Source organism: Anguilla rostrata, chromosome 9 (genome assembly GCF_018555375.3).
Source record: "Anguilla rostrata isolate EN2019 chromosome 9, ASM1855537v3, whole genome shotgun sequence".
In the NCBI taxonomy this organism is placed as follows: Eukaryota; Metazoa; Chordata; class Actinopteri; order Anguilliformes; family Anguillidae; genus Anguilla; species Anguilla rostrata.
This window is the reverse complement of record NC_057941.1, coordinates 25,784,731-25,797,861: the sequence shown is the minus strand read 5'-3', so window position 1 is coordinate 25,797,861 and position 13,131 is coordinate 25,784,731. Positions and strand designations below refer to the sequence as shown.

The following is a 13,131-nucleotide window of genomic DNA, read 5'->3' as shown; positions in this document are numbered from 1 at the left end:
ACTGCAAGGATTTGCAGATAGAAGGAGTGAATGACATTGCTTGCACTAGAAATAACAGTCTAGTTGAAAATGGCCATTTGCTCGAGAGCCATATTGAGAGGGGGTTACCTTTCAGTCAGCACAACAACAAAGCAATCCGACTGCCTTGCAAATGGGCTGATAAAAAGGGTGCAAGGAGTTGGCAGGTCACAAACAATAGGCCAGAAATTTAGAGTAAGTGGGGGATAGGAAGTAAAAGATGGCTCTGAAAGGGAGCTTCAAACTGTATGCCACTTGATGAACATTTCCCCTAACTGAAGATGCTTGTTTGCAAAATTTGATCCACAGAACTTACACTACAGCTACTCATTCTGACATTAATTTGCACCAAGTTGGTTCACATTTTATCCTGGTAACTTCTGCCATGGTGCCACAGTTTACTTTAATGGTTGTAACAGTAACTAATCTATTCTATAAAATATAATCCAGTTTAATACATTTATGACCGTTATAAAATCGATAACTAATAGTTACGGCAGAATAATTCTGATTTGAAAAACATTTCCCATGTGTTTCTATTTTACGTTTCTGTAAGCAAGATTAACGTCTTGTTTTCCTCCTATGAAACTAGTTGAAACTTTGTGTTATCTCTGTAGTCTAGGGAAGGCACATTCTAAATCATTACTAGTTATTTTCCACTCCCGATCAGTCAATGTAGTACTGCTCCCCAAATGACAGTATAATAGCCGTTCTGGGTATATCGCAATACTTCGCTTGTGCATTATGATACACGATTGTACACTGTTTCAGCACGTGTCTGTTATTTCTTTGTCACGTGCATGTAGCAAGATGGCGCAGACTAGGCATAAACTGCGCAGATGTCCCGGACCCATACTGGGGAAAGTAGCGCGAAATGTATTGAAAAAGTGGTTAGGGTTCAACAAACTCCGTAGCATGTCTGCCAATTGTTCAGCAGTGTGTTGCAATAAATACATTAATTCGTTGCTTATATTATATAGCAAGATACTAATAACCACACACTTCATTCAGTATATAATTTTGTATAAATGTACAAAAGAACATAAGCCTATAACTTCCCGCATATACAGAAGGACGAAAGCTCATGCTCCGCCTTCCACCCTGATACTCGGTACATGCACGCGGTAATTCAAAACCTGGTGGGCGGGGCATGAGATTGCGGTTTTGGTAGTTCTCTGTCTATTAAATGTCGCAGGCAATTCTTTATTCTACAATTAGTGCACTGAAAAACGCGACCTAAATTTCGTTTACCTAGACGACTGTGTGGTGATTTGTTGCATGAAGCAGAAATTCTTGTTTAGCTGGAATTGCAATTCTTTTTTACATTAATCGATAGAAGGGACTATTTTATCGGGCGTGTTTTTTGAGCGCAAAGCAAACCGTTGTGTTGCCAGTATTCATCCGCACGGAGCACGGAGGTTCAAAAAGGAAGATCGTCGGCGCCATCTTAAAGAGAGTGTAAAAAAACTCGAAGATCGGAGAAATTCGCCTGTAGCGTTACCGTAAACTTACTCGTTACGTTCAGACAAGTCGGCAACCGTGAATTAGTTTAATTTTCCATCATTTTGTTGAGTGAACTTTGAATTGCATAGGCTGGTTAGTTCGTTTGTTTGCGGTAGTTACAAAACAAAAGATGTCTGGTGGCGGCGTGATCCGAGGCCCGGCTGGAAATAACGATTGCCGAATTTATGTGGGGAATCTTCCTCCGGATATTCGTACTAAGGACGTTGAGGACGTTTTCTACAAGTATGGGGCGATTCGAGACATCGACTTGAAAACTCGTAGGGGAGGACCACCGTTTGCCTTTGTGGAATTTGAGGATCCAAGGTAAGACGACCGTAGTACGAAGTCTCATGGAGATCTAGCGTTTGCTAGCTACGTGTGTTGGTTGCTAATGTTGACTGGTAACACGCTAACAAACCTAGCTAGCCGACGACCCGCGGAAAAGTGGATGAAATACCAGATAACTCTAGCTTTAGATCTGACACGAGCAGTCTGGCGACGTAACCCAGTAACTCTTAAGATAACCGGGGTTCCAATTTTTCATTTGTTATGTTGGGTTAGGGTTAGGGTATAATGCTACTTTAAACACCAACAATATAGTTAACTTGAGAATATGTTGACGGTAAACCATGAAGTACCAATGGGAGCGGATTGAAGTTTGGTAGCTAACCTAAGTTTGTTAGCTAAGCTAACGTTTTCGAGCGTGCCGAGTTTCGATTTCTCGTTCACGCGCTAATTTCACGCTCCTAGTCATGGAAGTAATGTCGGGGGCCTTAGTGGTGAGCATAACACTGGTAAACAGTACAGACATGCATAAAAGTATACTACTTGTCTGAGAGGGCCAAAATGGGGGGATTCATTACATTTCTTCTCTGTCCCGTGTGATTAAGTATTCATCCGGTGCTGAATTTTCACGTAGTTACCACATGGCGAAAGGCAAGGAAATGCACCATGTGATTGGAGGACAAGGGGCACCGTAACTGCATATGTACCGTAGTTAACATGGATGTTGCTAGCTTAGTGTATTTGGTTCTTCAAAGCTTAGTTTATGCGTTCTTATCGCCGCGTTTTCACCAGTGGGTGTGCTAACAGGAGGCGAGGAGTTCAAGGGGATCGGGAAAACAGGAAATGGAAGGGTGGTGTTGTATAGAGGTGAATTTACTATTGGCAGCTTAAAAACCAATGCAATCGGTGAAATGACTTTGTTTTCAGAGATGCAGAGGATGCAGTGTATGGACGGGATGGCTATGACTATGATGGATACCGCCTGCGAGTCGAGTTTCCCAGAAGCGGTAGGGGTGGCGGGAGAGGTGGGGGAGGTGTTGGTGCCCCTAGGGGCAGATACGGACCCCCATCCAGACGCTCTGAATACAGAGTGATCGTTTCAGGTAAGTATCATTGACTGACTAGTCCACCATGTTGTCTTCAAACTAGGTCCAGACTATTTTGTTACTGTAATTTGCACAGAAATGTATGCTGTTTACATTTGTAGCAGTGTGCGTGCTTGTTGCATTGGCCTCATTGGATTTGGTCAGTGGTCCTGTTAAGATATAGCTTGTCGGGTGTTCAGAGCAATCTGTAGCTGGATATTGCATGGGGACTGTTTTGTGTATGTTGCTTTAACTTGGTGTAGTAATGTTTTACCTCTGTGCTGTTTCCTGCAGGGCTTCCTCCAAGCGGTAGCTGGCAGGATTTAAAGGATCACATGCGTGAAGCAGGTGATGTATGTTACGCTGACGTTTTCCGAGATGGAACTGGTGTTGTGGAGTTTGTGCGCAAAGAAGACATGACCTACGCACATCGAAAGCTGGATAACACTAAATTCCGATCACACGAGGTAGGTCTGAGATTTACGTGGGTCACCATTGGATACACAGGGCGTAGCTTTTGGACTTTTTTTCTTTTCTTTTAAGGTAAGCAAATTAGCTGGAATGTAATTCCTTGCCACTGTTAACTGTGGATTCCTAAGGAATGTGTTCTTCACTGGGCAAGTTGATTCAAATTGTCTTTATTCAAAACTAGCTGAGATACAGAAGGAACTTTATTCTGCATGTTGAAGTCATGGCAGATCGGCATGAGTATGTAGCCATGCTGTGCTGTTCCATAGCATCTGCCTACTATTTGCTCAGGGAGTACTTGTTAGATACTGTTATGTAAACTCTGGGAGGAGTGCATTCTGATGGAATTCAGTTCAGGGAGGACTTTCAGGTGTTGAAGCTGAAGCGGTTTTTAATGTTCAGGTCAAATTTCAAAGTAATTTGGCAAGCTGACACCACAATGGCAATAGTGATTGTACTCGTAAGTTGTATTTGGAGAAGCGGTTTACCTACATTGTATTTTAACCAGTCAGTAAAAGCCCAGGAAGTCTATTACAAATTACAAATTTGAGTTTGCTGGAATTTCTGTAAATGGTCTGTCATTTGGCCTATATCATGCCAAAAACTTGCAGCTTGCCAAATTTATCCTACAGTTTGCATATGTATAATATGCACTGAGTTACTTGGACTCCATTGAAGGAGGCGGAGGCCTGAAATGTTTTGTCCATCTGTACCTTTTTATTTATAAATATACATGCTGACCATTTTAATTTCAGCTATGTGGTAATGCATATTCCTTGCTTCTGCTGTCCTGTCTTCCACATAACTGAATTGCTCATGTTTCAGCGTTAATTGCTCTGTGAAACCTCTGCTGGTGCCATGCCTGCTGACAGGGGTCTTCTGGCAATTGCTGGAGGAGGTCTTGGTGCTGCTAGTACTGAAAATGTCATAATGGACGCAAAAAGGTCTTCTAGACATGGGTGTGGGGCAAGGGGGGTGGGTGGATGGCTCAAAAGCGACCAACCAAAAAGGCAAGTGCCGCAGGCCATTTTTTTTCTTCACGAGAGAGTTTTCTTGGTGTTCGTCAGGGAGAGACTGCGTACATCCGGGTGAAAGTGGATGGCCCCAGGAGCCCGAGCTACGGACGGTCCCGATCTCGCAGCCGCAGCAGGAGCCGAAGCCGGAGCAACAGCCGCAGCCGCAGCTACTCCCCGCGCCGCAGCCGAGGATCTCCCCGCTACTCGCCACGCCACAGCCGTTCCCGCTCTCGTACCTAAGCTCCGCCGCCATCATCTTCCACGTGTCGCTCTTCTGGTGGACCCACAAGTTGTACTTTTTTTTTTTTTTTTTTCGCTTTTACCTTTTTCCTCCCCATTTTATTAAAGTTTGCTACCAATTTTTTTTCAATTCAAACCCCCCCCCCCCCCATTTCATATGCTAATGAGCTTGTTGAAGTCTAGTATGTGGATGTCCCTGTCTCTCTCCCCTTCCCCCCCATCACCCTGTCCTCCCTTGTCTGTTTATGTTCTGCATAAACTGCTTTTTAACTGGCTGTTCAGTCTTCTCCCCCCTTTTTGGTATGTACAAACTGACTGCAGGGTCTTGTTTAAATGCATTGAGTTGTCGAGGGTGTTTTTGTTTTTTTTGTTTTTCTCAATTGTGGGTGGGAGGTTGGGTTGTGGGGGGAAAGGGTGGGTGTTTGGGAGGTGGGAGCCATATTGCAAAACTGTTCTCTTTTACCTTTTCATGTGTCTTTCTATAGACATCTGAAGAGCAGGATTAAAGAATGCTTTGGAATAAAGGATTGTGAAGCAGAGTTCATTCATATTAGGATAATCAAAGCGTATTTGGAGGAGGAGCAGTCAGATCAATAAAGGAGGCAATGGTATGACAGCAAGTGCTTCAGTCACATCTAAAAACTTGGCAGTATTGATTTTTTTTTTTTCTATTAAACGATATCCCAACACTTAACTCGCATAATACGGAGCCTGACACTTAAGTACTTTGTTTACTTTCTCACCCTCCCCTTTTTCATGGATCAGTACTGCTAAGCATTGCATGTCTTCATGTACGACTGAATGTGGGAATACCTGTGTACAATTTAAGGCAAGGATTACCACCCCTCCCCCATCCACCCTTCTATTAAGTAGAAATTTAGTGGGTTTTTGGTTATTTGGTTAAAGGCCTTGGACTGCCCTTTACATTGTAAATTTACAGAGAAGATTGCCATTTGCTATAATGACACTAACGACTAGTGTTATTTCTGATTGGTTGATTGGGTTTTTAATGGGTAGCAGTTTTATTGGCCTGAGCTGTTATATAGACCTTTGCGAGGAAACTATTGTCCCGATTGAAAATTGTTCTGAGTTGCCTTGGGAGCTGATCATTGTCTGGTATCCTGCTTTTTAGTTAAACTTCGTTTTGCGAAATTGATATCCAGCCACATGATCTCCTCCTCGGTGCATAATTTAAGGAGACGTTTTTGATTAGTCCTGATTCTAACTTGTTGCCTCCTTCTTTTTGATTTGCTGGTATTCAAAGGTTTGGATTGGAGGAGGGGCCCACTGGGTCCCAATCCTTGGAGCCGGATCATTGGATCAGTTCATAATCAGGATAGGATAGGATAAGGAGCGGGATACATGGAGCGGGATCAATTTACCGGGAACCGTAGGAGTGGATTCCCCCCTCACCAAAAAGCAGTTATGGAATTTCAAAACAACTTCTTTCAATTGGCTATTCAAAATACCAAATTTAAGATTTTTTTTTTTCGTGGAACCCCAAAGATGTGCACACATGGGATTCGGCTTAATTTTTTTATTTTTGTTTGAGTGGAGCAGTGCAAGGACCGAGAGGCTGGATCATTTTCCTTGGATGGAATCCGCATGAGGAGCTTGGTAAATAGAAGGGAATTTAATGGGGAGGGTTGGGTTTTTTGTAGTTTCAGGTTTGGATAAAAAAATGTACATTTCCTGGTTGGCAATTGCCACGAGGAAAATGTTGCTGTATTCAATTGGCTATTTCTCCTTTTGTAGTTTGTAGTGGTTAACAATTCTCTCTCCCCCCCACCCCCCCTCAATAAAGTGTTACATACCTTAACCTGTTTGAGTTTGAATGACTCATCATTTTTTTCAATATTCAACCATATCAGGTGTAGTTTAGAACAGCGCATCTAATCCCATGCGACATCAGCATGGAAATGTACAGTTTCCATTTTGTGTGAACAATTTCAGTGGAATTTGTCAGATTTAAGATTGTACAACCTGGGAAAATGAGGGGTGCAACAGATCTGACCATGTCGGGGGCTGCAATCTGGAGATTGGGCTGTAGTGGTATGCATGTAGGGAATGACTACACCCATGAATGCATCATGATTCACATCAAATTTATTTGGACTGATGATCCCCTTTAGGAATGGCAATGAGCAATTTAAAGGACTCCAAATTTAGCCATACAATATTTCCATGGGGAAAATTTGTCCAAAATAGAGTAAGTGCATGGTAAGATTTCACTTAGGGCATGGGTACTCAAAATGCTCTGGTTTTTTTTTTCTTCTCCCAGATAATTAACTGAACAGTACTGGTTGGCCTGACTATGTTTGCACCTGACTCAGGTAAAGGGAGGGTGGAGAAGCAGTAGTTCTTGGCCATTATTTGATTGCAATTTACACAACAGACTTAGGGTGTCTGGCACACCATTGATAATTGCATGATAAATGTTACTTTGGCTTTCTGAGTTCAATTTCTTTAGTGCTTTAAAATGAGTGAGGCCTATTGCCAAATTTCAGTGTGAAGCAGAATTGTACATTTATAAATCTAGACCCGTTCCTTGGCTTTTAAAAGTAAGGTTGATCTCAAGGGTCTAATTGGATACAGTGTGTAGTGTAGCTGTTATAGCTCTTAATTTCTTGTAGTATTGAAAGCTTTTGATTTCAGAATTTTTAAATTTCAAGCTAAACAAAAGCCAATGTGTCAGTTAAGCCTTTTTTGGCATATCACTAATGCACAAAAGTGGGATTGAAGGAAACCATAATAGCACTAGTTGTAGAGAAATGTTTAGTAATAGCACAAACTGAGAAGGTTTACATTCACCCCCCAAAAAAAGTGAAATTGGGGAAGTAGGAGCATTCTTGTGAAAACTTGTAGGTGACTGACTACTCAGAGCATACATCTTAATGTGGGTTTACTGAGAAAATGAGGTCACTAGTGCATCTGTTAAATTATACATTGCATTAAATTAAGATATGGGTTTAAAAGTTGCATCTCATGCTATGACAGATGTTACCTCCACGTGTAACTGTAATGATTAAAGCATAATTAAGAGAAGGCCCACATTTATGTAAGGATAAGTAATGCATGGGTGACAAGTGAGAATGTAATATATTTCCCCACAGATTAGGTTTATCTGAAAATTGGATTCAGCAGGTGGTTATTGATAATGACTGACAGTGCGTATTACAGTCATGTAAGGATTTTAGTTGTCACCATGGTGCATGGTTGGGGGCTAGGGATTGACACTATGCATACATAAATATATTCAGCAATGTTTTCTTCAAGTCAGATATGGTTGAATTTGTATGTAATGCTCCCTATGCTGGCATTGAACATATAAAATATACTATTCTCATTATCCACAGGTGGCGGTAGGCCTATTTCTAACCACTCAGGAATAGATTTGAGAGCAAGTAGCAATATTTTACGGTTTAGAGCATTTTTAATGAGTGCATCGAAAACCATAAATAAATCGACCGTGAGCGTGGTAAACATTTGCTTTTACATCGGTATATTAGCCACTATTAGGCACGTCAAGAATTTGGCTTGGAAGACCATATCCCTCACCTTTCCACCGCACCCCCATTGCATTGTGGGTTGAAATAAGATGCGGGCAGAGAGGAGCAAGTGGAAAATGCATGCAGCATGCGGGGAGAGGCTGCTTCTCAACCAATAGGAGGGGTGGTATCGTGCGGCAGTGCGGTGGGCGGGGGAGGTACTTTAGCTGGGCAGATACCCGCATATATGCTACCAGCAAATCTTAACGGAGAGCAAGGCACACATCGAATCAGCAAACAAGTAACACCAACCTAACGAGGTGATAAAGGTTCTTTGTATTAGTTAAATAATATCAGCTGAGGGTGAGTGATATTATGTTTTTTGCATGTCACATCATAGAGATAAAGCGTTTGTTAGGAATAGCTAAGCAAGTTTAATAGAAATACTTTTACTTTGTTATTAATTACCGGTTTGTGATAACAAATTGGACAGGTAATGTGTTTGGTACTGTGGTCGTAGAAATAAATTTATAAAACTGTAGATAAGATCCCTTGCGTATTGACGTCGTTCTAGTAATTTTCACCATTGTGTGCGTTGCGGTGTGATCCTAAAAAACAGGCATTTCATTGAACACAAAAAACACACACGCATGTAGAAGGCCGGGTCTGCGGTAATGCACTGGCCTTTTGAATAGGCTATTATACCATTCTTATGCCTATTGGGGCATCACTACGAATAGGCTGTGCGTTTGAAATGCAGTTAAAAGTAGTCAAAAGGAAAAGGGTATACAATTTCACGAGTGGCTTGAACCCGTGCAGGGTGGGCTTATCTGTTAAAATCTTGGGCTTCACCAGGATACAATGACGCTGTTTGCGAGATTGTTGGTAGCTGACATGTGTTCAATAATGTTTGTGTCTTGTAGCCTATTCATTTCAATCCAGTCTCAGGGCAAGGACGCGTCAGGGATGAACCGCTCGTATTTTCCAGCAGGAAGAATATTAGCCTGCAATGGAACATCCCCTTACTTTGCTTGAACGCGGAAAAAATCAAGGTCGTTAAACACACGACTTAGATCTGTTCTGATGGCTGGCAGTGCAGCCCTCTATAACGAATGAATGTGAACCGGCGATTTCAGTTACTCGCAACTGAAGCATATGCCCAAGGCGTGGGGTCAGGAGGCCCATAAATCTGGAAAACTATAGCGGACTTATTTGTACCAAGTTCATATGCCATGACTTCGCATGCACTCGTGCAACTCGGGAATGACTGCGTGCGTGATTAGCCCGTAGAATGTACTATGAAGTATGCTATATAGCAAGGATGTGTTCAAAACTGGAAGGAATAGCGGATCCTCGCATTTTATGTTCGGCGAACAGGGTACACAAATCTGTCATTCTTAGTTCTGGGCATTGGTTTGTGTAGACATTTTTTTCGTGAATTTTAAAACTGAACAGTGAACAGTCAAATCCCCGTATTTAACAATGGACATTTTTTTGCGTTGTAATAAATGGATTTGCGAAAACTGGTAGACTAAGAACTCGTGTTGCAAACGTAATCAGTTTGGTTGGAGTGGTTGCAACTTGCACATGCAAAGTTTAATGTATGCACGAAAAGGGGTTCTGCAGGCCATATTAAATCTGTTAACAAAATGGATTCTGGATTTCTCACCTGACGCCCGCTACTATCGCGGAGTAGCCAAGACTGTATGTTTATCAGCGTCATGGTACACGTTTACTTATACATGTCGAACCGGCATTGTGTACATTGCATACAGTTATTGTAGTTGTGCACTTCTTTAATTGCCGACTCAGAGCGAGTAGTTGGGCTAGTTCTGCTCCATGTCAGCCCCTGACTGCACGAATGGCGATGTGAAATTACAGCTATGGGTTAAATTAATGGAGACTTGATTGTCACAGAGTGCATATCTGGAAAAAAAGAGTTAATGTGTTTAATTTACTTTTTAACGAGTGTTGCCCGCAAATGAATAGGTTCTCTGGTCAGACCTGTTAAGAATATCTACGGCCTAGTTCCTTTCATTTGCAGGCTACTCGTGCCAAGTGGTCAGTTGAGTTGTATTAGATTTCCAAAGTACACTAGTCCTATGTGAATTTGGACTACCCGATAAAGAACTTGTTTAGTTTAAAACACCAAGGATTCATTCAAATTGGCTGTTACTATTGCTTAAAGAATGCATGCCATTATACTTATTCAAAATTATGCTCCTTATAAATTCCCTTCCATCTCACAGAGGCATATCAGGCCTTACATCACACACATGGCCAAATTACACTGTAATATAAGAATAAGCCACAACTTTAACTGGTCCGTTCCAAACATTTTACGAGACAAACGCAGGCACATGATTAAGTTCAATATTATGGGTTTAGACACAACATTGTGATTATATTGAGAGAAATTAGGTAGATTTGCATTTTAATGCATCACACCTTTTCATAGTCCAAATGCATTCTAGCAACTGCCCACACAATCTGTGTATTCAGGTATTTTCTACAAAATACTTCAGATAATTATCTCATGCTGCAAGTGTAAAGAGTCGGAGCTCTGGGACTGCTGAATGGAAATTTGCAGCACCAATTGTTCCAAGCACTAACTGTATCTGAGCCTTTGGCTCCCCAACGGTTAAAGACTGTGCTCTCTAGTAATGTCGAAGCAGTAGTCTGATTTGGTTAAATCACAGTGGTTGCATAATCACTTACAAATGCAGCTAAACAGTACACTGAACATCATTAAAGCAACAATTGTGGCTGTTACCAGCAACATAAAAATTTTAAAATGTATCAGATGGGAAAAGTCATTGCTGGGGTTTAAAAAAAAAAATTTTTTTTTTATATAATGTGCTGGAATTCTATTCTCCCACCTGCCATGTAGCAGTAATCATAGAGAAGGATCATGAAAAATCTGGAGGTGATTGGTGGTAGAAATTGTAGTAATCGGGCTACATTTCAGTTCCTACTTATTAGCGATGGTAAATAATGACTTGTCGGCCATGGTCTCTGTTATCCAGTTGTCATCAAGAAATGTTTTATAAATGGCAGTGTTTTGTTGTGAAGCTGGAATTTATTCTATGACGTTCCTGGGCCTGCATCCAAGCCTGTCATTGTGTCACAGGATGCATGTTTCACTGGGGTCATTCTGATGGACTTCCAATCTGGTGACCAGAGACTTAATATGTGGCATAATTTTTAATGACTTCATCAACCATTATCTCATGGGTTAAGTGTTCTTATTCCTGGAGGGGTTTTTGATGATAATAATAATAATAAAATATGGCCTGTTTTTGAAATTACTTGTTCTAAAGCCAGGCTCCCCAGCATTGTGCAAGATTCCAGTCTAGAATACTTTAAAAATGTTATGTAAAACCTTTGTTTAAATATTTAGTATGTTTGCAATGGTTACTAAAAGACAGCTGACATGAATGTCGCTGTTTTACCTGTTTTTGTTGACAAGCCAAGAAAAGTATTGATCATGGTAGGAAAATGGCCAGATGAAGAGTAACCCATTCTGGGCCCAGTAAAAGTGTTATTCAAATTTGAGTCATGCATGATTCAAGGAATTTATTAGGTGTCTCCTGCACTTCTGTTTTTTAGACATCATGGCTGACAGGAAGGCTGTGATCAAGAATGCTGACATGTCCGAGGACATGCAGCAGGATGCTGTTGACTGTGCCACGCAGGCCATGGAGAAGTTCAACATCGAGAAAGATATCGCTGCATACATTAAGAAGGTGACTTTAAGCTTGGGCTTTAAAGTGTTCTAGCTTGTTATTTTAAGAGTAGCTGCAGATTTGATTAACTTTGGAAGTGTTTTTTTTTTAAACTGAAAACATAATTTTTGTAGGAATTTGACAAGAAGTACAATCCCACGTGGCATTGCATTGTGGGAAGGAACTTCGGGAGCTACGTAACGCACGAGACTAAGCACTTCATCTACTTCTACCTGGGGCAAGTTGCCATCCTGCTCTTCAAGTCCGGCTGAGCTGCTGGATATCAACTATAAACCAGGACTGTAATGCACTAATGGCTAACGCCACACCTCTCCACACACTGACAAAATATAAAAGATAAAACACACTACAAAACTGGCTGTGCGCATATGCATGGACCGTGTACAATATTTAATGTGTATATGTTGCAGAAAAATCTTTTGCCTTTCTTAGTTGCTTGGGAAATATGAGCAACAGATTTTTGTTGATGCTTTTATTTTCCTTTTGTTGCAGTCGAGTTGTAAAAATGCTTTAACGGTGGCCTTTAAGTGGATAATAAAATATAGTTGTACACAATGTAAAATGAATGTGGTCTTGCATCTGCTAAATATGGAAATATGGTTTTGCAGATTTAGGTGAAAGGGGCCATTCATTATTGTACAGTGTTACATAAATACCACTAATCTTTCCCTTTCTTTTCAAATTTCTCCTTTTTCCAAAGTTGCATTCATCATGAATCACACAAGCAGGAGGAGGAATTGAATAGCCTGTATGAATAGCATTTTTCTTTGATTTCAAAATGTGGGAAAACTCTAATGTATTATTGGATTAGCATTTCCTAAAACCACTGGAAGATTGAAGATGGTTAAATTGCTTCATGAATGTTTCCCACTGTGCTCTTTTCTGTGTTTGGTGGTTGGGCATGGGTGCCCTTGTCTAATTTGTAGGAGATTCAAAAGTGAATAAAATAATCACTCATTTTGTCCCTTCTGATATTGTACATGTTTTTGATCTGGAAATTTTCATTGTAAGGGCTCAAGGTATCTTATCACTATTTTTGGTTTTCGTCATCTCCCACAACGTTCTGTGCTAATTGTTTAAACTCACCAGCTTTATTTGGGTAGCAAACACCTAATCTGTCAGTACACATTTTCTCTGTACCATAACACATTTTTCCTTGTTGCAGTGTAGTGTACTTTAACTAGAATCCAGTTCAATGTAAGCTATAGAAGTATTGTCCATACAAGTACACTAAACATTTGGTTTTTTATTACATGTTGAGTCGGCAAATACTGTGTTTAAG

The 13,131-nt window shown here is 40.9% G+C and overlaps 2 protein-coding genes across 5 annotated transcripts; both read left to right on the top strand.

Annotated features, from left to right (window-relative positions):
• The first annotated feature begins 1,199 nt into the window (after positions 1–1,199).
• On the top strand, positions 1,200–6,434 carry srsf1b (serine and arginine rich splicing factor 1b). Of its 2 annotated transcripts, XR_010332454.1 has the most exons (5): positions 1,200–1,845; positions 2,734–2,909; positions 3,186–3,358; positions 4,427–5,223; positions 5,880–6,434. XR_010332454.1 is itself a non-coding variant. In XM_064351362.1 (4 exons), the coding sequence occupies exons 1-4, from the start codon at positions 1,652–1,654 to the stop codon at positions 4,613–4,615; spliced, it is 732 nt and encodes a 243-aa protein (XP_064207432.1). In that variant the 5' UTR covers positions 1,200–1,651; the 3' UTR covers positions 4,616–6,434. The 2 variants fall into 2 exon arrangements, 1 of the variants encoding a protein (XP_064207432.1); XM_064351362.1 differs by having other exon boundaries at positions 4,427–6,434.
• Positions 6,435–6,914: 480 nt separating this feature from the next.
• dynll2b (dynein, light chain, LC8-type 2b) lies at positions 6,915–12,818 on the top strand. 3 transcript variants are annotated; one of them, XM_064351364.1, is made up of 3 exons: positions 6,915–6,948; positions 11,713–11,849; positions 11,963–12,818. In XM_064351364.1, exons 1-3 carry the CDS (start codon positions 6,930–6,932, stop codon positions 12,098–12,100), a joined length of 294 nt encoding a protein of 97 aa, XP_064207434.1. In that variant the 5' UTR covers positions 6,915–6,929; the 3' UTR covers positions 12,101–12,818. The 3 variants fall into 3 exon arrangements, with proteins under 3 accessions (XP_064207434.1, XP_064207436.1, XP_064207435.1); XM_064351366.1 differs by lacking the exon at positions 6,915–6,948 and adding an exon at positions 8,267–8,423; XM_064351365.1 differs by lacking the exon at positions 6,915–6,948 and adding an exon at positions 8,306–8,466.
• The last annotated feature ends 313 nt before the right edge of the window (positions 12,819–13,131 follow it).

Coding starts and splice junctions, on each gene's coding strand:
- srsf1b (XM_064351362.1), top strand. CDS start 1,652: ATGTCTGGTGGCGGCGTGATCCGAGGCCCGGCTGGAAATAACGATTGC. Junction 1,846..2,733: donor GTGGAATTTGAGGATCCAAG/GTAAGACGACCG, acceptor CTTTGTTTTCAG/AGATGCAGAGGATGCAGTGT. Junction 2,910..3,185: donor ATACAGAGTGATCGTTTCAG/GTAAGTATCATT, acceptor TGTTTCCTGCAG/GGCTTCCTCCAAGCGGTAGC.
- dynll2b (XM_064351364.1), top strand. Junction 11,850..11,962: donor TCGCTGCATACATTAAGAAG/GTGACTTTAAGC, acceptor TAATTTTTGTAG/GAATTTGACAAGAAGTACAA.